This window comes from Chanodichthys erythropterus, chromosome 24, assembly GCF_024489055.1.
Source record: "Chanodichthys erythropterus isolate Z2021 chromosome 24, ASM2448905v1, whole genome shotgun sequence".
NCBI classification, from domain to species: domain Eukaryota; kingdom Metazoa; phylum Chordata; class Actinopteri; order Cypriniformes; family Xenocyprididae; genus Chanodichthys; species Chanodichthys erythropterus.
The window spans coordinates 27,003,960-27,029,991 of record NC_090244.1 but is presented as its reverse complement, the minus strand read 5'-3'; the positions used below and the strand labels follow the sequence as shown (position 1 = coordinate 27,029,991).

General features: G+C 34.6%; 1 protein-coding gene across 3 annotated transcripts in view; it reads right to left on the bottom strand.

Annotated features, from left to right (window-relative positions):
- Positions 1–20,333: 20,333 nt before the first annotated feature.
- rpgrip1l (RPGRIP1 like) overlaps positions 20,334–26,032 on the bottom strand; it is a 30,055-nt gene continuing 24,356 nt past the window's right edge. For all 3 annotated transcript variants that reach the window (XM_067379423.1, XM_067379422.1, XM_067379424.1), the window contains exons 25-26: positions 23,408–23,544; positions 20,334–21,284 (exon numbers count right to left, since the gene is read on the bottom strand). In XM_067379423.1, coding sequence (XP_067235524.1) covers positions 21,160–21,284; positions 23,408–23,544 — 262 coding nt within the window. In that variant the 3' untranslated portion in view covers positions 20,334–21,159. The remainder of the gene's footprint in view (positions 21,285–23,407; positions 23,545–26,032) is intronic.

Genomic DNA, 26,032 nt, shown 5'->3' with positions numbered 1-26,032 from the left:
CCTCTAATACACCACTATGTCCAACTCCGTTCATGACTCCTTTAGTGATGTCTGATCGCGCTCTGTCAACGGCAGTGATGTCTGACACTCATTGAAGTATATGCGCGAGACATCACTGCCGTGTCTTAGGACATTAATGTGTCGTCACGAGCTGCAGGGTTTCATTTGGATTTGTCTAAGCAAGGTTTATGCACTCTTATAGATGAAGTTCCCATCTACTGCAATTATTTGAATGACAGAGGGCAGCAGTTGCAGTTAAAAATCATCATTTGTGATCGACTGAAGAAACAAAGTCACCTACATCTTGGATGCACTGGGGGTAAGCAGATAAACATCAAATTTTCATTTTTGGGTGAACTATCCCTTTAAATCTATTTGTTTTTAATAAACTGATTGTTTATTGATCTCTTTAAATAGATTTTTAGTGATATTTAAAGGGTTAGTTCACCCAAAAAATAAAATAATGTCTTCGTTCATCTTCGGAACACAAATTAAGATATTTTTTGATTAAATCTGATGGCTCAGTGAGGCCTCTACAGACAGCAATGTCATTGAACTTCTCAAGATCCAGAAAGCTACTAAAGACATATTTAAAACAGTTCATGTGAGTTCAGTGGTTCAATCTTAATATTATAAGATTGAACCACTATGTATATGACTTTCTTCTTTCTGATGAACACGATCTGCGATATATTAATACATATCCTGATTCATCCAAGCTTTATAATGGCAGTGAGCGATACCAATGAGTATGAGCTGAAGAACGTGCATCCATCCATCATAAAACGTGCTCCACACGGCTCCGGGGGTTAATAAAAGCCTTCTGAAGTGATGCGATGCGTTTGTGTAAGAAAAATATCCATATTTAACAAGTTATAAACTAAAATATCTAGCTTCCGCCAGACCACCTTCTGTACTCAACTTACAGATAAAGTGTAGCGCCTCTCGCAGTTCAAAATACTTATGCTACATCCTACGTCGCGTCAGTTACGCTTCCTTCGTAAGTTGAATATGATAGGAAGAAGCTAGATATAGGAAACTGCCATTATAAAGCTCGGATGCATCGGGATATTTATTAATATAACTCTGATTGTATTCATCAGAAAGAAGAAAGTCATATACACCTAGGATGGCTTGAGGGTGAGTAAAGCTAGGGCTAATTTTCATTTTAAAGTGAACTAATCCTTTAAAGTAGATTTTTACTATGTTAGCATTATGTTTCCAGATTTATGTTCATCTGTTTTAGATTACAGTGGATGCACTTTAACCATCATTCACTTGTAACGTAATATCATTTTGCAGAAATATCTTCACAGGCAAGTTTTTTTTCATTGAGCCCACAAATACTTATATAACTAGATTTTTAGTGGTGGACACATGCACAATGTGCTAGGGGGTTGTAAAGAGGTTTCTAGGGTGTGTTGCTAGATCTATGATATTTCAGTACTATATCTATGGGTAAATTCAGACTTTTTTCACCAGTTTTGTCCAAGTCCACAAGTATAATTGCTTCAGAAAATAGTTCTGCGATAGGTTGCAGTCATGCATCATCATTAATTTCAATAATTACAATCTCTTTAGAGTGTTAATGTATGTGATAAAAAAGCGTATTCCCATATAGTTATAAGGGTGAGGTGTGGAGTCAACCTCTGACCAGGTTACGTTTGATTGATTCTGTTGCTATATTTTCTCTCTGTTGAAACATTCTCTCAGCAGAGGTTTATGTCATAAAGGCAGGAAGAACACAAGGGCCAAGCGGGCGGCCCACCACACTGAGGCAGCCATAAATAATGGATATACTGACTCTCTGCCCTCAAGGGTAAATGGAAACAAAAGGTTCAATCAATCATTCCAGCCAAGGATATAGTCTGCCGATCTACCTTAGCTGCCGCGGCTAACCAAAACAAACACTTATCTGCAGCACAATATTATCAGTTATTCATCTAAAGAGACCTGTATAGTTATTAAAAAAACAAAACAAAAAAAACATATGAACCAGGGTATCTGGGAATGACTCAAAATGTATTATTTTCCTTTTGAAATTCCTAGTTTGTGGAGTGACATCGATGTAGCAAGAAGATTTGTGACTCAAATGTCAGCACACAAAGCTGGGTTGTTTAACACACGCCTACTGGCATACTTCACATGTAGCTACTTTTGAACAAACCGAAAAGGAAATAGAACCTGTAACGCACGACAAATACATTCAAACTGTTTGTTTTGAGAAAGCGTTCCTGTCCGAACTAGACATCCTCACTGTTCTAAGAAATATTCCAGCACTGCAGCTGAAAGCTCCCTCACACGGCGCGGTGGATGGCAGTAGATTTAGAGTGTGTTTGGCAGGTGGCAGACAGATCACTGTATTTACTCAGTTAAGCTGTCATATACACTACCTGCCTGACACCCGTCCCAGAATCACCCTGATCACATAAAGCTGTCAGCGAAGACAAACACGGTGACAAACTGAAGGCTGAACCTACAGCACCTCCATCAAACCTCTAGCTCATTTGCCTCCTAGTTGCTAGAAATGTAAGGCTGGTGCTACTGGACTCCTGGAATGTGCTGAGAGCACAAACACACACACAGATGTTCGCTGGGGTCACAGGGGTCAGAGGTCATACCACAATGACAGACTGTGCAAGGTGTCGGTCAGATGATAGTGTTGATTTTATCTGCGGTCACAGGAAATCCAAAACCAAGTGAATTTCAATATCACATGCAGAAAATTCTGCCGTTTGACTGATATAACTTTGTCACCTTTGATAGATTGAACCTTAAAGGTGCCGAAGAACGTGTTTTCAAAAGATCTAATATAAGTCTAAGGTGTCCCCTGAATGTGTCTGTGAAGTTTCAGCTCAAAATGCCCCATAGATTTTTTTAATTCATTTTTTTAACTGCCTATTTTGGGGCATCATTAAATATGCGCCGATTCAGGCTGCGGCCCCTTTAATTCCTCACACTCCCCGCCCCCGAGCTCGCGACTGCCTTGAACAGCATAAACAAAGTTCACACAGCTAATATAACCCTCCAAATTGTTCTTTAAAAAGTGTTCATCATGCAGCATGTCTAATCGTGTAAGTATGGTATTTATTTGGATGTTTACATTTGATTCTGAATGAATTTGAGGCTGTGCTCCGTGGCTAACGGCTAATGCTACACTGTTGGAGAGATTTATAAAGAATGAAGTTGTGTTTATGCATTATACAGACTGTAAGTGTTTAAAAATGAAAATAACGACAGTCTTGTCTCCGTGAATACAGTAAGAAACGATGGTAACTTTAACCACTTTTAACAGTACATTAGCAACATGCTAACGAAATATTTATAAAGACAATTTACAAATATCACTAAAAATATCATGATATCATGGATCATGTCAGTTATTATCACTCCATCTGCCATTTTTCGCTATTGTTCTTGTTTGCTTACCTAGTCTGATGATTCAGCTGTGCAAAGATACAGACGTTAATACTGGCTGCCCTTGTCAAATGCCTTGAACATGAGCTGGCATATGCAAATATTGGGGGCGTACATATTAATGATCCCGACTGTTACGTAACAGGTGGTGTTATGTTGAGGTTCGCCTGTTCTTCGGAGGTCTTTTAAACAAATGAGATTTACACAAGAAGGAGGAAACAATGGAGTTTGAGACTCACTGTATGTCTTTTCCATGTACTGAACTCTTGTTATTCAACTATGCCAAGGTACATTCAATTTTTCATTTGGTGGCACCTTTAATGCAATATAACTTCTAAAAAAATAATAAAATAAAATAATAATAATAATAATAATAATCTTATATTTAAAAAATGCATGTCCATTCATCAGAATTACATTTTATTGCGTTAGATGGAACACAAAAAAGGGATTCTACCTAAATTTCATGCTGTTATGCTCTTTGTAATTAAGCAGAATTTTATTTGAATTTCATTTTCTTTTCTTCATTTTATGCTGTAACATATATATATATATATATATATAAAACAAAAAAACTATATGTGGTGTGTTGCAATGACATGACTTTGTCAATTTATCTTTGTTCAACCCTGTTGTGATGTAGCTTAAATAATGGTTTTATCTTCCTGACATGATATTTTAGGAAGTGACTTCACCAAAGTCTTTTTGACCGCATGTGCTTTAAAAAGAGGTAACTGTCTCATACAGTATTAGCATTTCATTATGTTTTTATGTCAACCCTGTGAAATTCAATAGTTCAGCTCTGTTATGGGAGAAAAATGTTTATAAATAAACATTTCTTAACAAAATAAAAATCACCAGAAAACTGGCTGTAATAATTTTACCAGCTGTTATTAGTTGTTTTTGCACTGATATTTAATCCTGTTACATTGAATACAGAAAAATGAAGCACATTTTTAAATTATTATGTTACAAATATAATGTGTGGTTTATTAAAAAGCACACCATAAGCGAATTATACTAACAGAATGCTTCACTGTGACAGGGTTGAAATAAAACACTTTAGGGTTGGTGATGATAAATAATTATTGGTATTTCTTAAAAATGTAAATACATATTTAGGATTGGAGAAACCTCCAAATTCAACAATTTAAAGGAACACTCCACTTGTTTTGAAAACAGGCTCATTTTCCAACTCCCCTAGAGTTAAACAGTTGAGTTTTACCGTTTTTGAATCCATTCAGTTGATCTCTGGGTCTAACGGTACCACTTTTAGCATAGCTTAGCATAGTTCATTGAATCTGATTAGACCGTTAGCATCTCGCTCAAAAATGACCAAAGAGTTTCAATATTTTTCCTATTTAAAACTTGACGCTTCTGTAGTTACTCGATGTACTAAGACCGACGGAAAATTAAAAGTTGCGATTTTCTAGGCTGATATGGCTAGGAACTATACTCTCTATACTCTATACGTCTAATGTGACTTTGAATATCATTTTGTGTCTTTTATAGCCATACTGAAAGCAACAATGGACAATTCACCTTCAAACTAAATAAAAGGAAACAAGAAAGTTTAAACTGTCAACTCATTGTGAACAGACAAGTGTATTCTATGATAAAGATCGTTTCAGTAACTCTGTATTTATTTTCAATAATGTTAAAATGGTGTAATATTCATGATTTTGATTATGTACTCATCCATTTCTTTGCGAGTGCCGGTAGCTTGCAGAGAGCCCACCCATGCGCTCTTCTGAATGGCTGTGATTTTTGATTGACTCTCATTGTCGCGTCGCGTGTGGTGTGGACAGACAAAATGTTTGTCGCTGGAATCTTATCGCATCGCGTCTGGTTAGGACATGGTGTAAAAGCAGGAACACACCAAGCTGACGCCGACGAACTAGTGCCGACAAAAGCAGACTGCGGGGTTGGCTCACGTTGGCAGCGTCTGGGTCCAAAGTTGGCCTGACACACCAAACCAATGCTCGACAGCCGACAGCCAAGTAGCATGTCAGTTCTGTGCCTGCGTAAGATGAAATGCCTTTCCGAACCAGCAGGTGGCAGTAGCTGAACAGCCAATCAGAATGATCAGATGGCCGGACGGACCCACAAGCTCCAATGCCGATTCAACATGTCGAATCGGCCGAAAAAAAGCAGACGAAGGCCAACTTCAGCCGACGGTGCGGAACACACTGAGAAAACTTAGTAGGCCGACGAACAAAAACTGCCCGATGGCCGACCGTCGGCTTGGTCTGTTCCTGCCATGTTCTCAGACCTTCGGCTAACATTCTGACAATGTTCCTTCAAAGTTATGAGTAAACATTCTTCCAGTAACATTAATAGAGTGTTCATTCAGAGCAGTGTTGGGTGTAATGCATTACTAAATAATTACAGTAATTTACTTTTCCCTCGAAAAGTAAAATAACTCTTCATTTTTCTGGTATTTAATGGCATCTGACGTAACTGCATTATAGAACAATTCTATATAAAAAATAGTGGATTTAACATCAACATTCAATTTACTAGCTACTGAAAAGTAAATATATTAAGCTAAACTGTGTTTTCAAATACAAGCTCTACTGTATTCAGCCATATTTTCTCAAAGTCTTGAATCCTGGAGAAGGTTAGGTTCTGGATAGTCCATTAAACAAAGCAGGCCGCACGCATTCATGTTCCGCTAGTTGAAATTAATCACTAACGTTTCACACCCTCTTGTCCGAAGCAAAGACGTCTAATGTCTAACCCAAAAGGCAATCGACTCCTTAATTTATTCTGCTTATTCTCTTAAGGTGTGAAAAGGCATACTTATTCACGCACGTAACCGTCATGAGCGCAATAATAACACTAACTATTGGTCATTCATTCACAGAGGTAGTGACTTAGTTGAGGAGTATTTTAGCCCTTTGATGCAAGAACATCTTATGAATGTTATGATCAAATTATTTAGTGTAAACAACTATGATTTGTTTTGATTGTGAAATGAGAATGACATGTCACTTCCTGTTGCATGCATTACCAATTAACCATAATATATAATGTGTATACATGTGAAAGTATTCACACCCCTTCATTTTTTCCCCCCACATTTGTTGTTGCTGCCTTAAGTTAAACTACTTTTAATAACTTTAAATAACACATTAATACACCATAATGACAAAGCAAAACATAAAAAACCCTGTTGGGATGGTATTGTGCAGGCAATGAACAGCGCGTGGTTTCCTCCAGACACTTGGAACTGAGGTTCATCAGACCAGAGAATCTTGTTTCTCACAGTCTGAGAGAGTCCTTTAGGTGCTTTTTTGCAAATTCCAAGTGGGTTTTCACGTGTCTTCACTGAGAGAGGCTTGAGTCTGGCCACCCTGCCATAAAGCCCAGATCGGTGGAGTGTTACAGTGATGTTTGTCCTTCTGTGAATGTCTCCCATCTCCATATATGATTATTAAGCTCAACAAGAATGACAATCAGCTTCTTGGTCACTACTTTAACCAAGGCTCTTCTCCATCAATTGCTCAGTTTGGCCTGGAGGCCAGCTCTAGGAAGAGTCCTGGTTGTTAGAAACTTCTTCCATTATGGATAATGGAGGCTACATGCTTCTGTGAACCTCGACACAATCCTGTCTCTGAGCTCTACAGGCAGTTCTTTGACCTCATGATTTGGTTTTCCTCTGATTTTCAGCTGTTAGACCTTTTATTGAGAGGTGTGTGCCTTTCCAAATCACCCATTCAATTGATTTTGCACAGGTTAAACTTGAAGTGTAGTAACATCTATAAGCCAAACTGGACAACTCCTGATTTAAATTTCAAGTGTCTCAGAAAAGGGTACAAGGGTACACATTTTTTTTTTTTTTTTTTGCTCTGTCGTTATGGTGTAATGTATGGAAGCTTGTTTCCACCAGTAAAACAATTCTCACAATTCTGATGTTTTTGTTTTGTTTTGTTTTTTTGTGCAATTGCAAGACATAAATACACAGCTGTAGCTGTAAAGTCAAAATTGCATGATATAAACGCTTTTTTCCCCTCAGAATTACACATTATTTGGTTGTTAAGTCTGACGTCACGCGGCAGCGCTTCTGGGTCCTCATACCAAAAGAAAACAACAAATGGTGCTAATATACACACACGATGTGGTGTAATACTTCCAAAAAAGTATAATCATAATCCTTATCTCCACACCAAAATTCCAGATGGCCATCGTTAAAATATTAATGTCTGTGACGCTGTGAGCACGGAGACTGTTGTGTAGACTAAGTATTTAAAGTATGTTTAACTTTTTAAAATGATTGATGTTTAATATGAATAAATAGTGCTCATAAACGGCCGTCAATGGCATTCTCAAGTGAAACGAGTCGAGGCTTGGACCCGGAAACGGCGTTCCTTACGTCATGACTTAACAAGCGGATAACACACTATTGCAGGTTTATATCTCACAACTCTAAATTTATAACTCGCAATTCTGACTAAATCACGCAAATCTGACTTTAAATCAATCAATTCTGACTTTATAACTCACAATTCTGACTTTATACCATGCAATTCTGACTACATCACGCAATTCTGACTTTAAATCAATCAATTCTGACTTTACATCAAGCAATTCTGACTTTATATCAAGCAATTCTGACATTAAATCAATCAATTCTGACTTTATTTCTCACAATTCTGACTTTATAACTCACAATTCTGACTTTATCTCACAATTCTGACTTATCTCGCAATTCTGACTTTATATCTCACAATTCTGACTTTATATCTCGCAATTCTGACTTTATATCTCACAATTCTGACTTTATATCACGCAATTCTGACTTTATATCACGCAATTCTGACTTTATATCAAGCAATTCTGACTTTATATCTCGCAATTCTGACTTTATATCAATCAATTCTGACTTTATAACTCACAATTCTGACTTTATATCAAGCAATTCTGACTTATCTCGCAATTCTGACTTTATATCTCACAATTCTGACTTTATATCTCGCAATTCTGACTTTATATCTCACAATTCTGACTTTATATCACGCAATTCTGACTTTATATCACGCAATTCTGACTTTATATCTCACAATTCTGACTTTATATCACGCAATTCTGACTTTATATCACGCAATTCTGACTTTATATCAAGCAATTCTGACTTTATATCTCGCAATTCTGACTTTATATCAATCAATTCTGACTTTATAACTCACAATTCTGACTTTATATCAAGCAATTCTGACTTATCTCGCAATTCTGACTTTATATCTCGCAATTCTGACTTTATATCTCGCAATTCTGAATTTATATCAAGCAATTCTGACTTTATACCATGCAATTCTGACTTTATATCAAGCAATTCTGACTTATCTCACAATTCTGACTTTATATCTCACAATTCTGACTTTATATCTCGCAATTCTGACTTTATATCACGCAATTCTGACTTTATATCAAGCAATTCTGACTTTATATCTCGCAATTCTGACTTTATATCAATCAATTCTGACTTTATAACTCACAATTCTGACTTTATATCTCGCAATTCTGACTTTATATCTCGCAATTCTGAATTTATATCAAGCAATTCTGACTTTATACCATGCAATTCTGACTTTATATCAAGCAATTCTGACTTATCTCGCAATTCTGACTTTATAACTCACAATTCTGACTTTATATCTCACAATTCTGACTTTATATCTCGCAATTCTGACTTTATATCACGCAATTCTGACTTTATATCACAATTCTGACTTATCTCGCAATTCTGACTTTATATCTCGCAATTCTGACTTTATATCTCGCAATTCTGACTTTATATCTCGCAATTCTGAATTTATATCAAGCAATTCTGACTTTATATCAAGCAATTCTGACTTTATATCTCACAATTCTGACTTTATATCTCTCAATTCTGACTTTATATCAATCAATTCTGACTTTATATCATGCAATTCTGACTTTATATCAAGCAATTCTGACTTTATAACTCACAATTCTGACTTTATATCAAGCAATTCTGACTTATCTTGCAATTCTGACTTTATAACTCACAATTCTGACTTTATAACTCACAATTCTGACTTTATATCTCACAATTCTGACTTTATATCTCGCAATTCTGACTTTATATCACGCAATTCTGACTTTATATCAAGCAATTCTGACTTTATAACTCACAATTCTGACTTTATATCAAGCAATTCTGACTTTATATCACACAATTCTGACTTATCTCGCAATTCTGACTTTATAACTCACAATTCTGACTTTATATCTCGCAATTCGGACTTTAAATCAATCAATTCTGACTTTATTTCTCACAATTCTGACTTTATATCACGCAATTCTGACTACATCAAGCAATACTGACTTTATATCAAGCAATTCTGACTTTATATCTCACAATTCTGACTTTATATCTTGCAATTCTGACTTTAAATCAATCAATTCTGACTTTATTACTCACAATACTGACTTTATATCATGCAATTCTGACTTTATATCTCACAATTCTGACTTTATATCTTGCAATTCTGACTTTATAACTCACAATACTGACTTTATATCATGCAATTCTGACTTTATATCTCACAATTCTGACTTTATATCTTGCAATTCTGACTTTAAATCAATCAATTCTGACTTTATTACTCACAATTCTGACTTTATATCTCGCAATTCTGACTTTATATCTTGCAATTCTGACTTTATAACTCACAATTCTGACTTTATATCTCGCAATTCTAATTTTATAGACTGATGTGAAAAAAAAGTCATTTAAAGTAGTTTAACATAAGGCAGCAACATAATGTGAAAACATTATGTATATGTATATATATATATATATATATATATATATATATGTATATATATATATATACACATATATACATATATACATATATACACATATACATATACATATACATATACATATACATATACATATACATATACATATATATACATTTGATACCATTTTAATTCTGGAACACAAAACAATTTGTATGTTAAAAAACTGCAATATACGAGGTTAAATATTATATATATATATATATATATATATATATATATAAAATATTTAACCTCGTATATTGCAGTTTTTTAACATACAAATTGTTTTGTGTTCCAGAATTAAAATGGTATCAAATGTTTGACGACAGGTTTAATTATAACAATCAGCCCTGCTATAGGCTGAAAAACTGACTTATAAACCTACGCCAAATAATATTTACTGGAGTAAAAAATGTGAAACTAGCCATGGTGTTCTCTATAATATTCTATAAATAATTTTTCACCTCTACACATTCATAAACACACACCTTTAGCAAAATATCCAGTTCATCTTTTTCTCTCTCTCACACACACACACACACACTCAACCACTTGAAGTGTTAATCTCAGGTTAAACCAACCCAGGTGGCGTTTGAGAAATGATTGCCAGCGGCAGCAGCGGCCAGCAGACAATGGGCAGGTAATTTAAATGTGGATGGGGGCAGAGTTCATCTGTCTCTGTAGAGATCATTAATATAAAGATTGATCTGTCTGTCTCTGTGTGTGCGCTGTACCTGTGGGGACTCCAGGAGCTTTAACACAGCTGTAACCTCGAGCCGAAGGAAAGCTGTACAGAGCGATGGGTCTTGATCACTGATTAATGCATCACTGAAACATGCTCTATCAACATTGATGCCATGTGAATGCACAAATACAGATACATTCGCATATGTGAGTAAATGGCAGTGGATCTCTTAAAATTCTGCTGCATTCCTGCAGTGGAAAATAAATTCTGATGCTAAAATATGATTAAGGAATTATCTCAGTAGTCTTGACATTCTCAACTGTATTAAGATCATTCAATAACATCATAATTTTGACGTTTTATTTTAATGCCAAAAGTGTCAATCTTTTCTGTGTAACCCTGTAACTGCATGATTTTACCCTATTAAAAACTGAACATTGTGACACTAATGAAGTAATATTTGGACCCTCTCATTGGCGTGAAGTAAAAAAAGAAAAAGAAAAAAAAAGAAAGTAGTAATCACTTTATATTTGATCAATTTTACACACATTTTAGTGTAAATTTTAATGCAACTATTCAACCCTGTTATTGTAAGAAAAATTATAAAACATATTTGTTATTAATGTATTATGTTTACCAACTGTAAACCAGCATTTGGTTCCAAATTGGACAGTCCCTAATGGGTGATAGCTTAATTTATGCTAAGTCTTCAACCCTGTTACCTTCCTAATTTTATAACCTTTATTAATTTAATGTATAATGATTATTTAATAGTATAATAATACTCTTAAAGGATTAGTTCACTTTCAAATAAAATTTTCCTGATAATTTACTCACCCCCATGTCATCCAAGATGTCCATGTTCGTCTTTCTTCAGTCGAAAAGAAATTCCAGGATTATTAGACTATTATTCCTCGTCTGGTATCGTTTAAAGCCCTTTGAAGCTACTCTGAAACTGTAATTTTGATCTTCAACCGTCTGGAGGCCATTGAAGTCCACTATATGGAGAATAATCCTGGAATGTTTTCATCAAAAACCTTAATTTCTTTTCAACTGAACAAAAAAGGACATCCTTTAAAAATAACAATTATTTAATAGTGCTAGAAAATAATAAAAGCAAACAGACTGGGGTATTCATGTTACAAATTTGGTAACAGGGTTGAAAAAAATTGCAAATCTCATATAAAATCAATATAGAAATGAAATCTCAGATTCAATGTTTAGTTTATAATCAAGGAGTTTAAATTTAGTGGCATCATTTGGTCTCACTCATTGGCGGGAAGTAATATCCATATAGTAATAATCACTTTCCATTTTGTCAATTTTATACAAATTGTATAGAGACATCCAACTCTATTTCTGCAAAAAGAATTACAACAACCAAAACATTTGTTATTAATTTAGAGCTATATTTATATGAACAATATATCAACGTTTGGTTTGAAATTAGCTAGTCTTTAATGCGTGACAGCATAATTTGTGTCAAATCTAAAACTCTGTTGCCCATTCTTAATTTTATATATGTTATTAGTTTAATGCTGTATGTTTATTTAATGCTTAGAGCTAGAAAATAATAATTAGCATAACCTCTATAACAATCGCATTCATGTTAATGTATTCATGTTCCACATTTTGGTAACAGGGTTGAAAATTCTGCAAAATGCCATAAAAATCCATATAGGAAAAAAAAAAAAGCCTTATTTTGTTGTTTATTTAATGTTTAACACTAGAAAATAATGAAATCACAAAATCAAACAGGGTATTCATGTTCCAAATTTTGGTAACAGGGTTGAATAAATTGCAAAAAAAAAAAAAAAAAAGTTAATTTATATTTAATTTTGTTTTTAATTCAGTAAAAGGAGTTTGGATGATATATGAAGTGTAAATGATGATCTGACAAAGCTAATACGGTTATTGCTTTTCTTTTTTTGGATTACACAAAGGCAATGGCTAAAAATGTCCATTTATGCAATGCTTATATATTGATTTTGACTGGGAAGTGGCCTCTAAGGAGTACTTTTCTTTTCTGGCTGTTAAGTGAATAATTTGCCTTTAACAATATCACAGTCCTTGTGTTAGGTGTATGACTTCTATGTGAGAAAAGCATTGAGTGAAAAACAGATTAGGAACACAGTCCAATGAGTTTAATGGCTTTGACAGTGCGAGTGCAGTCAATAACATGTTAATGCTTTTACATTGCTCTTGATAAGAGTCTTTTTATGTTTGTGCTTGAATCAATACGCTTAAACAGGCCAGTTCTTGCATTGTGTGTGGGGATAAAAGTATGGATCATCATAACACATCGTCACAACACAAATATTATACAAGCAGTCCAGTGAGTTAGTGCTCAGAGCTGTACAGTAGCTTAAACACTGTGAATGATTAACAGCGAGTCAGAGCATGACAGGGCTGATTTGAAAATGTAATTTCGGAGGTGACATGCCACGCATACATTAAAGCGTTGTTAATAGAGAGCCAATGAAAACACAAGGTCAGGAGCACATGACCTGAGAGTCAGTCTCTTAACCTGAGGAATGTCACAGTCCTCACGTAAGACTTGCCCAAACGAACAGCTAATTATTATGGTAAATCAGGCCAGGGAACAGGTTTTTGGGAGAGTTCACTGGGCAAGAGGTGACGACATTACAATGTGTCTAGTGACAAAACTTCCATTAAATAGCATTCAATCTGAAAGACTGAGAGGATGACTGGATCTCTATGGAAAGAATGATGCCATAACGCCACCTAGTGGTGGTTTCTGCACCTTTTTATGAATCTCATTCAGTCCAGTCACAGTTCAGAGCACATATTAACATATTTTTGGGATATGTATGGCATTACAGATGTTTTGTTTGTTTGTTTTTATTATTATTATTATTATTATAGTCCAATGTACAATACAGTACAATTAATAGCACCCTTATTATTAATATAGTACCGTGTTTTTACACATAACATGGTAATACTATGGTTTTTAGACATTAAAAATACAATGCTTTTTAGGTTATTTATTTTCCATATTTAGTTTTGAGGCATGTTGGTGGGGGACGGGGGGATATTTACCATTTACCATATACCACAGTCCAAAACAAGTTAGACATACAAGATGGTAATATCATGATTTTTAGAAATTTGTGACAAAACCAGCCATAAGGGTCAACTTTTTTAAAATTGAGATTTATACATATGAAAGCTGAATAAATAAGTTTCCCATTGATGTATGTCCTTTGTTAGGATATCACAATATTTGGCCGAGATACAACTTTTTGAAAATCTGGAATCTGAGGGTGCAAAAAAAAATCTAAATATTGAGAAAATCTCCTTTAAATTTGTCCAAATGAAGACCATAGCAATGCAAATCCACTCACAAAAATACATTTTTGATATATTTATGGTAGGAAATGTACAAAATATCTTCATGGAACATGATCTTTACTTAATATCCTAATGATTTTTGGCATAAAAGAAAAATCAATAATTTTGACCCATACAATGTATTATTGGCTATTGCTACAAATATACTAGTGCGACTGCGACTTATGACTGGTTTTGTGGTCACATTTATTTTGAAAATACAATGTGTTTTTGAACAATTACTACACTGTAAAAAAGAATAGTTGGTTTATCTTAAAAAAAAAGTAAGTTACATGGTTGCCTTAAAATTTTGAGTTCACTGAAATTAAAAAATTGAGTTAATACAATGAAGGCGATTAATTTAAATCAACAGAAACTCAAAATATTATGTTATCTAACCACAATAATTATCTAAGTTGATTTGACAAAAGAAAAAATGTTGCAATAAACTATGATTTTTTTTTGTTTTTGTATCATAATATTTATGGGGCATTTACCGTATTTTTTGGTGGTATATAATGGTAATACCATGTTTGTTTATTTTTAATATCATGGTAATAGAGTGTTTATAGGACATTTACCATGGTAATACTGTGTTTATAGGCATGTACCGCAGAATTTCTTTCTTTTTTTTTTTTTTTGGTACATGCAAGATGGTAAATCCATGTTTTTTTTAAGCATATTCCATAGTAAAGGTCATACATGGGTAATAACCGTAGTATTATCATGTTATTACTGATGATAACTGTAGTTTAATTTAAATAACTTGATTATGATTACCAGTATGATCAGGTGTGTTTTGGTCAATCTCACGCTGATTTTGGCTGATCATCATCCATGGCACATTGGTCAGCCTGGCCTGCTTGCAACAGTAACCAGCCTGTGCCATCTAAAACCAGTTAGGACGTTAAGCTGGTCCAAACAATATAACTCTCTCCTTTGGCTCATCTAAATACACTTCCACTCCAGCAAGAGTCGTTTTAGGAGAAATCTGCCTATATTAAAAAAAGAGGAAGTGTGAGGGGCTCCTGTCTTCATGCACCCCCGATCATGCGGTTGACAGGCCTGCGGCTTGCTGGAACGGGCTGCTGGGCAGGAGCTTGAGTGAGTGTAATGAAACCCGCCGACAGGCCAGTCATATTTAGACAAGCCCGGCGATACAGCCAGCTCGAACCAGAACACTTACACTAAATACAGAGCCGAGTCAAAGGTGAGAGACAGCAGTGAGGGCCAAACATCATGCATCAGTGACCGCAGTGTGTTGGTCTGTCTCGGACATGCAAAGCGCAGCCCATTTGGGCACAGTGTCCGAGCTTTAAATGACAACATTACCAATTCATGAAAGGTTTAAGAAGTGTCCTGACTGTCAGTCAAACAGGACTACACACACTTCAAAATGTAACAGAACCACAGCCAATCAAAACTTGATAATTAATAAAAAAATACAGTTTGTAGTCCTCAAAGAGAATTAGCATGTGTTTTCAAATTTATGAGTGAAAACATTGTCACTTAAATGGATTGTAATTACCTTAAAATACCTCAAATGTGAATTCTGTCATTAAATGCTCTAAAAATGTTGCTAACTACACTTAAAGCAAAGACTTGGTATGTAATATACTTTAAAGAATATACTATGAACTGAGTGTCACATTTTCAGACACTTAGTTGCATGTTAATCAAGTAATAGTTTTAAACACATAATATGTAAAATTTTTGGATTAAAATATCGAAAAACCTCTAGAACAGTGTTATATATTTTGTTGACTTGTGTACTTACAGTATCCCAAATGTTTGCAAGAATGTTTAATTTCAGAGAAATAAATAAGCAATTTTAACCATGTCCTTGTGTCGTTTATCAAAGACATCATACCCGCGTTACCCTCAATTTCCGGTTTTATTTCATATAAACCATGGAATGATGGAAACACCAAACACGCTTTAATTATTGTGTTTTATTAGACAGGTGAGCAACTGTTTGGATACATTCATCGACAGAAAACTAATCATGTTATATAGCTCAACAAATTTACATATTGTGCCTTTAACCCTTGTGCGGTCTTCCTTTAAGGGACTGCACTCGTGGTCTTCGGGGTCTCTGGAAACCCCGGCAACAAAATGCAATTTTGTAACAATATAATATATTTTTTAAAAACCAATGTAATTTTATTCTGTTTATTAATGTTTTTACTCAACATTTGTGCAGTTTTTGGAGAATTTGTGATTTGTTTTAAATTTATATAAATAAATTAAAAAATATTTTTTTTAAAATAGGTTTTCATGCAAAAGCAGCCTTTTATGTAAAATTCACTTTATAAAAGGCCCAGATTTCAAACTTTCATTCATGTGGATAACATGGATAATTTGACATGGTTTAGTGTAAGATTTTTGCCCATCTTTTGGAAAATGCAGTTATAAAAGTAAAAAAACTAACATTTTTACCAGTAGATGCAGAGCTCCACTATTTGCTATGTGCTATTTGAATGACTGAAAGATGTCTTTTCACAAGTTTTTTTTCAGTTGGATTCATATCTAAATGTTGTCATTATTATTTAAACTGTCTTTGAAATAATGTTAAAGTGAATTGCCGAATATACTGACGAGCATTTATGGTTAATTATAATATACTTTTAATTTCTACTGAAACTTGTAAGTCAGGTATTTTAATACATGTAGTTATTTTAAATGTAATAGTGAATTACATGCCACAGTGAAGTTATAATCAAGTACTTTGCATGTGCTTTAGTAGGTACTTCTACTTTAAAGTGAATAATCTTTTGTTGTGCTTTACAGAAGTTTTAAAGGTGTACATAGTCATGAAAGTGTACTCTCTTGAAGTCAACATAAGAGGCCTTTTATTTCATTAATGCTGTATTATCTACAAGTAAAGTTTTTAAAAATATATCTTTAAGATTAGAAGTAGTGACATACTACATTGCATGTTTTGTGTCAAGTGCAAACCAATTTAAAGTGCTTCTTCTCTATACAGCGTTGGAAAGTTTAATTCAATTTAGCATGTTTGGACAGTTCATTCAAGACTGCGAGCAGATTTTCTTTTTACAACACTTTATGGCCTATTCTTTTACACTGTAAAAAGCAGCACACTCTATCTAATCAGTAAAACTTTTGCAACAGATTACAAGCAATATTATTAAATAAATTCAACATATAAGAATTGAGTTAGAATTAATCAAATTAATTCCTTAAAATGACAACCATTTAAAATGTGTAAATTAGCAAACAACATTACAAAAACAACAAACTGCCATAAAAAGCAAAGAGTCAAAGTGCCCAACTAAATGCAACACTGATCACTGACCAAACATTTTCAATAAAATCAACATCAACATCTAAACCTCTGTTAATTCTCCTTCCTTCTGCTTGTTATCAGGTGTCTTCAGTGCTGGCAATAAAAAATAAAGAGTTCATCTTTGACGTCTGTCTTTTATTCAGATATTTTTGTTTAAATTTTACTTGTTTAAAATTTAAATTCTATTTGTTGAATTAAGTTAATAATATCGGTGGTAATCTGTTGCCAAAATTTTATGGAGTAGATATAGAGCATAACTTTTTACAGTGTAGTCAAATACTAGCAGATTGAAAAAAAAAAAAAAAAGTTACCTGGCTAACAATTTTAGTCCCCAGAACTTACATTTTTAAGACTTATTATTGGTCAACCAGCAAAGGTTTTGTTTTAGGTTGCCTCAAAATAAAACTCCTTGCAACATTCTGTGAATGTTATAAAAAAAAGAAAAATAAATAAAACCTAAAAATAATGTTTCTAGAACATAATTATTTGGTTGCCAAAAATAACCAAATAGCAACGTAAACAGAACGATCTGTAGTCATCTGAAAAGGCTGTTTAACTTCTTTAAATTGTGCTTGAAACCGCAGCTTCCTAAAAGCTAACTTCCCCAACAATGTTCCTGATCTTAACTGTATGGCTTTTGTCGCGTCACGTAACATAAAGCTTCAGGTTCAACAAAATGTAGTGCAAGGTGCCCTTTGAGAGACACAGTTGAAATGATATTTCTGTGATTCATTTAGTATCTGCCAGTGGTAAGTGGCCTTTGTGGGCTCAGGTTATCCATGTCACGAAAATGACACTTCCCTCTTGTCCCAACACGTCTAATTGAGGAGCGTCCCTGTATCATTTCCCAGAGTGCTTAGCGGTGATTTGACAGATGGGCCAAGAGTGGAGAAATGGGGGGAGGCTGGGGGCCACCCACCCGCCTGTCACAGCTGTCAAAGGGCTGCGCTCCAATCATCTTCACATGACAACACGACCCGCCCCACATCTTAACTCTGAATGGCTAATGAGACCCTGTGGGACACCTTCTCTTGCCCTCTTTTCAGGTGGCAGGGTCATTTGCATGATAGCGGCGAGAGAGAGAGAAAGCTGATGGAGCTGGGTGGCAGTGCTCAGTATCGACCTGTGATATTGATCAAGTCATGTGCACAGCTAATGATGCTCCTTCACTGAACGCATGAACCCGGTTAGAGAGATCATTACCCAGCGAAGAACCGATACTGCTGTACAGTAGCTCAACCTTACTGAAAGGTCTGTCAAACTCACAAAAACATCTGCCAATACATTTCTGGAGGAAAAGAGAAACTATTCTTCATTGTTAGCACAAGTTAGCTTGAGAGCGACTTTCTTAGTACATGTTCCTTGTCTTATCGAGTATGGTAGAGTGGGGAAATTTATATTTAAAATTGTTTTATATTTAAAGATTACCTTAAGTTAGCATCAACTAACAATATTTTTCAAATTGGCTGATTTTCAGCATGGTTCGTTAATAAATATTCATATTTATCTACTCTTGTTTTAGCTTGTCTTTTTAATTTTAAGCTAAAACTGCTTGTACTCTTTGGTGATTTTGGTGTAAATGTATAAAGCAAATTGCTTTGTCAGAGTGGGGTCATTTTACCCCACCCTGGGGGGTACAAATTCAATTTTTGTTAATTTAAAAACATGAAAACTTTTTCACACTTGGGGCCAGATTTACTAAACAGGGCAAATTAGCATGAGAGTGCAATCCCATAAAAGCTCAGATGGGATCGTAAAGTTCTGCGCATGATCTATTGACAATGGTGCAAATACCAGTATTGACTAGTGCAAACCTTAGTAAATCACCTTGCATGATTGATTTAAATACTGTCCTCCCATAAATTTTGCATCTGAAAGGGAAAATTTGGTGGTTGACATCAGCTAGCCCATGCTATGCTACTTGATAACGTTAACTAAATAGCTATTGGAGGTCAAAGTTTGACTGGTTCATATTGTTAGCACCACGCTCAGGCTAATGGCTCAAAATAATGCAGGTTACGCACTTTTGAGACTATATGCACCGGCCGAGAACTACCGTTGAAATAAATGCTAATGCTAAGAGCTACATAGCTGACTGCAGGTATTATTGATTTACTTGGGTTTTATCAAACCTTCGAAAATGACATTAAGTCATCATTACTTCACCCTTATGGCGTTCCAAACCTCTATGGTTGTGTGAAACACAAAAGAAAATATTTTGAAAAATGTCTTAGTGTTTGGTTTGTCCATACAATCATGGTTGCCAGGTTTTCACAACAAAACCAGCCCAATGGCTACTCAAAACTAGCCCAATCGTGTTTCGGAGGGGCTCCCCCCGTAAAAAACACATTCCAGAGGGTAAAATACGGGTTTTGGTGGGGTTCCCCTGGTAAAATTTGCATTCCAGGGACTAAATGTCATGTTATTTGGGTCACTTCAACCTGCGGACATGAAAAACAACCCGTGGCAACACTGTTAAAGTATCCCAATTACGCGGGAAAACCGCAGACTTGGCAACACTGCATACAATGAAAGTCAGTGATGTGCAATGTTGTTTGGACCCCAACATTCTTCATAATATGAGTTTGTGAGTGAGTTCAGCAGAAGAAAGGGTGGAATAGACTGGGGATGACATGAAAGTGTGTAAATGATGACAGAATTTAATTTTTTCTGTGAACTATACCTTTAAGGTCTTCCTCCATTCTGGTATGAAACACTTTTCAGCATCCAATCCATTTCCAATGGATCCTACCCTACTTTTTTTCTCGTTAAATATACTTCTTCTAAAATAAAATCACATTATGAAAGTCAAATAGTTTGTAAATGCAGTATCTTTTTGACATTTGGAAAAATGAAGTTTAAAAATAAATCAGAACACACACTGAAATGTCATTGAAACTCTAACAACATTACTCTGTAATGTCCATAAATATAAAACATTTACAAATATCGGTTGATAAGACCGTCTACAAAGGTTTACAGTACATTCAAAATAAAGCATCTATATCTATACAAAATATACTAAATAATCTGAATTGTACTCTCTTATGCAGACTTATAAAGAAATAATCAAATGATCTGCAGTGCAGATAACAGCAACATTCCTTACTGAATCACACACACCGAAACAGAAGGAGCGTCTGCGTGAGCGCCACAGCTCGGTACGCGTGAAAATGTGCATTAGCATTTTAAAGAGCTTGATTTAATCCCATTAAATCCAGTTAGATTTCATTTCGCACCTTCAATAAAATATCGCCGCCTGCCACGGCGCTGCCTAATGAGGCTTAACAGCCTTTTCATTAAGCAAAGTTATTAAAGGTCTAAACATCAGCGCTCCATCAAACGCAACACTGGAGGCCATAAAGAGAAACATTAGGATAAGATTTCACACCGTAAGGGATCAAAGCCGTGCGATGGCGTGTACATAAAGGACTGTTTTGTTCCCATATGTTGTCACCGTCTGTAGTGTTTAAAGCCAAACGGACCGCCCCATGCATTACAAAATTAAATGATTTAAGGGACATTTAATATTGCGGACAGCACAGAACAATTGGAAAAATAAACCATTGGTTTTGGTAAATTAAGCAAGTGTACTTAGAGGACGATCACGCTCTGGATCTTTCAAGATGGATGTTAGAGCCTCCAGAGCTTCAACGGTCACGACTAAGTGGCCAATAACTTCACTGCTGTCCTGAACGTCCACAACTACAGTGAAAGAAAGAAAGAAAGAAAGAAAGAAAGAAAGAAAGAAAGAAAGAAAGAAAGAAAGAAAGAAAGAAAGAAAGAAAGAAAGAAAGAAAGAAAGAAAGAAAGAAAGAAAGAAAGAAAGAAAGAAAGAAAGAAAGAAAGAAAAGAGTTTATGGTCAGCAAATGGCACTTTTCACATTACATAAAAAAGGCAAAATACCATGTTATTTGGAGAAAGAAAAATGTAAACATAAATGTTAAAATGTAACCATTAAATATCTGTAACCCCGTTAAATTCGGGATTTGGCCTATGCTGTCTCAGTGGTCTTGACTTTTTTTAACTGTATACAACAATTAATATCATACGATAACAATTTTAACAATCTGTTTAATTGATATTTAATTAATTGTAGAAAATAATTAATTATACCAATTGACTGATGAACCAAAATGACAAAAAAATTCAAAATATGCACTCTGTTACTAATTAAAAAAACAGAATATTTCATTAAATTCTGACACCCTGGAAGTGACGTGATTTGGATCCTTTCTATAGCATGCTAGAAATATGTGGATATAACCACATTATAATTGTTACACAACTGCCATTCAGCCATTCAACCCTGTTGCTCAAGTTATATTAACTATTATATTATATTATATTATATTATATTATATTATATTATATTATATTATATTATATTATATTATATTATATTATATTATATTATATATTGTTCTTTAATTTTAGGGGGGGTTTCCATTTAAACCAATTTTTTTTTACAAATAAAAATGTCATCCCAAATTAACTAGAACTCACTGAGCAACCCTGTTACTTGCAACATTCTGGCATATTTTTCATCTTATATACAGTTGCAAGAAAAAGTAAGTGAACCACTTAATAAAATAAGAGGGATAATACAAAATGCATGTTATTTTTTTGTTTAGTACTGTCCTGAGTAAGATATTTTACATAAAAGATGTTTACATTTAGTTCACAAGACAAAACAATAGCTGAATTTATTAAAATTATTTAATTTATTAATTATTTTGTGATGGTTGTTCATGAGTCTCTTGTTTGCTCTGAGCAGTTAAACTGAGCTCTGTTCTTCAGAAAAATCCTCCAGGTCTTGCAGAAATTTCAGTTTTCAAGCATTTTTGCATATTTGAACCCTTTCCAGCAATGACTGTAGGATTTTGAGATCTGTGTTTTCACACTGAGGACAACGGAGGGACTCAAACTCAACTATTAAAAAAGGTTCAAACATTCACTGCTGCTCCAGAAGGAAACACGATGCATTAAGAGTCAGGGGTGAAAACTTTTGAACAGGATGAAGATGTCACAATTTTGTTTAAATATTGTTGTTTTTCATTTAGTACTGCCCTTCGGAACCAACAGAAGATACTTGAATGTTTCCCGGCGGAAACATTAAGTACAATTTACATTGATAATTGAATTCAAAAGTTTTCACCCAGTTTTCAAAAAGTTTTCACCCAGATTTTTCTGAAGAACAGAGCTCAGTTTAACTGCTCAGGACAAAGAGACTCATGAACAACCATCACAAAACACAAAAACAGTCGTGGATCATCAGGTAACCACACACAGTATTGAGAAACAATGGTTCACATACTTTTGAATGGGGTTATTTTAATAAATTCAGCTATTGTTTTGTCTTGTGAACTAAATGCAAACATCTTTTATGTAAAATATCTTACTCAGGACACTAAACAAAAAATAACATGCATTTTGTATTATGTAAAAAAATCAACTGTCTTGAGTAAACTGTCCCAAGATATGGTAACAGGGTTGAGGTCAAAGGCAAACCTCATATAAAATCAATCCAAAGTAAACCAAATCTCGTAATATATACAATTTGACCTTCTGAGTTGGACGAACAACATTTACAGAGGTTATAGATCTCTTTTCACTGATACTTTGTTGAAAAAAAAAAAAAAAAAAAAAAAAGGTTCCCGGTCCTATTAAATACACTGTTTGCGGAAATTACCAAAAACAATTACCCAAGTAACCCAAGATCTGAGATCACATACAGTACATCATTCTGATATTCACATGAAACTAAAAACTTTGGTTGTGACGGGACTTTACAATAAAATTGTGTAATGCAAAGTAAAAGGCTTACCGCTCAGGCTCACGTCCTTCATGTCTCTGCGTTTGTCCACGATATCGAGGATACGCAGGTAGGCCACGCCCACATCCTCACACTCCTCATCCTGCTCCTCCTCTTCAGGAGGGTCACTCACCACCGTGAACTTGATGCTGTCACAGCCAATCAAAGAGTCAGATGCTTATTGGAGACATACAGTACAGTGTAGTATACACTAGGGGTGTGCAGCGAAGTCAATCTGTATACAATCTCAAAATTATTTGTATCTGTATTTGGATAAATCCAGAAGTGGGCAGGCCTGTAACCGGAAGAAAAATTACATGAAAAGACCATTTAAATGTAATTCTGTTCTCTTCATAGTTTTCACAACTTTTTGAATAAGGTATTCACCTTTGGGCACATCCCAAGTATACACTACAACAATATACTATACACAACAAATGAATGAGATCACACTACACTGTAAACCCTAACTCTCAAAATGCTTAATTGTTTTGAGTAGGACAAACTTAAATTGAAAGAAATTAGTTCAGTTAAATTGTTATGAGTATTTAGAACTTTTTTCTTTCAAGTTCACAGCACTGACATATTTCAAGTAAACTGAACTATTTCATAATTTTGAGTTGCATTAACTAGTTTCTTTTAATTTAGACTAACTTAAGTTTAACTGAAACTGGGCTGGGATTTCTATTTCCCAGCATGCTTTGCCCATGGCACTTTAAAGGGAGAGTAAATGTTAAAATTAAGTGTTATTTAATGTTTGTTTGTTTTTTTTGTCCAAGATTAAGGGAGATTTAGTAGTAATTAATGTTTTGTTATGCTAATTTAAAAGAGTTTCTGTTCATGTGGGTTTTTGGAGAGTTACCATCATGGTGACAAGTGGCGCATGTGGCTTGGTTTGAGAGCAGGTAAGTTACATGTTTTAAGTAGCTGTACTCATTCAGTAAGCGTTCTGCCATGCTATTGTTAACATGTTAGCAATTTAGCAAGTTGGCACTTTTTGAATTTTCTTAGTGTTTACAGTGAAATAAATAACTCATTTGCTTTGCAAGAACTCAAAATGAAAGTTAATTAACAAGAGGTTTTATGTTAATTGCTATCAAAATGTATGAGTTGGCTAACTCAGTACTTCAAGTTAGGAGTAATTAACATGCATGAGTACTACAAACTCAAAACTTGATAGTTCTGCTTACTTAAATTTGGGAACATCATAACTCAAAATGTGATGTAACTGATTACCTCATTTTTTTTAGTTAGCCCAGGGTTCCCACTCTTTCATGAACACCAGATTCAAGGACTTTTAAAGCACTGTTTATTTTATATCAAGCACCTATCAAATTCACATCACATACGGAGCGTCATGAAAGACCTCTTACAATACTTAAAAGGTTAGTTCACCCAAAAATGAAATTTCTGTCATTTATTACTCACCCTCATGCTGTTCCACACCAATAAGTCCGTCGTTCATCTTCGGAACACAAATTAAGATATTTTTGTTGAAATCCGATGGCTCCGTGAGGCCTCCATAGGGAGCAATGACATTTCCTCTCTCAAAATCCATTAATGTACTAAAAACATATTTAAATCAGTTCATGTGGGTACAGTGGATCAATATTAATATTATAAAGCGACGAGAATATTTTTGGTGCGCCAAGAAAACAAAATAACGACTTGCATAGTGATGGCTGATTTCAAAACACTGCTTCATGAAGCTTCGGAGCGTTATGAATCTTTTGTGTCGAATCATGATTCGGGCCGCGTGTCAAACCGCCAAACTGCTGAAATCACGTGACTTTGTCGCTCTGAACCGCTGATTCGATACACTGGTTCATAATGCTCCGAAGCTTCATGAAGCAGTGTTTTGAAATCAGCCATCACTATGCAAGTCGTTATTTTGTTTTTTTTGGCGCACCAAAAATATTCTCGTGGCTTTATAATATTAATATTGAACCACTGTACTCACATGAACTGATTTAAATATGTTTTTAGTACATTAATGGATCTTGAGAGAGGAAATGTCATTGCTCCCTATGGAGGCCTCACTGAGCCATCAGATTTCAACTAAAATATCTTAATTTGTGTTCTGAAGATGAACGAAGGTCTTACGGGTGTGAGGGTGAGTAATAAATGACAGAATTTTCATTTTTGGGTGAACTTACCCTTTAACATTTCAATCCTCCTATTACATTTGCATCCATTTTAACCCGGAAGAGGTACAGAAACATTTGTACATTAATTTTGGAAATAAATTAAAACCGTTTGCAGCTTTCTTATCCCTAATGTTAACAATTATTCCATACCAGTTTTGGTTTTCAGTTTTTATGAATCATTACTTGAGTAAAAAAACATAATATAGAGAGAATATTATAAAAATACATTTTGCAATTGAGTGAAAAAAAAAGTATTATATGGATCGTAAAGTCAGAATATATACAATATATTATAGATATAAGCTTGCAATTCTGAGAAAAGAAAGTCAGAATTGAGAGATGTAAATGAGCACTTCTGAGGAAAAGAATCAGAATTGCAATTTATATAATCACAATTCTGACTTTATAAGACACAATTGTGGCTTTATAATCAAGCAATTTTTACTTTTTAAAGGGTTAGCTCACTCAAAAATGAAAATTCTGTCATTTA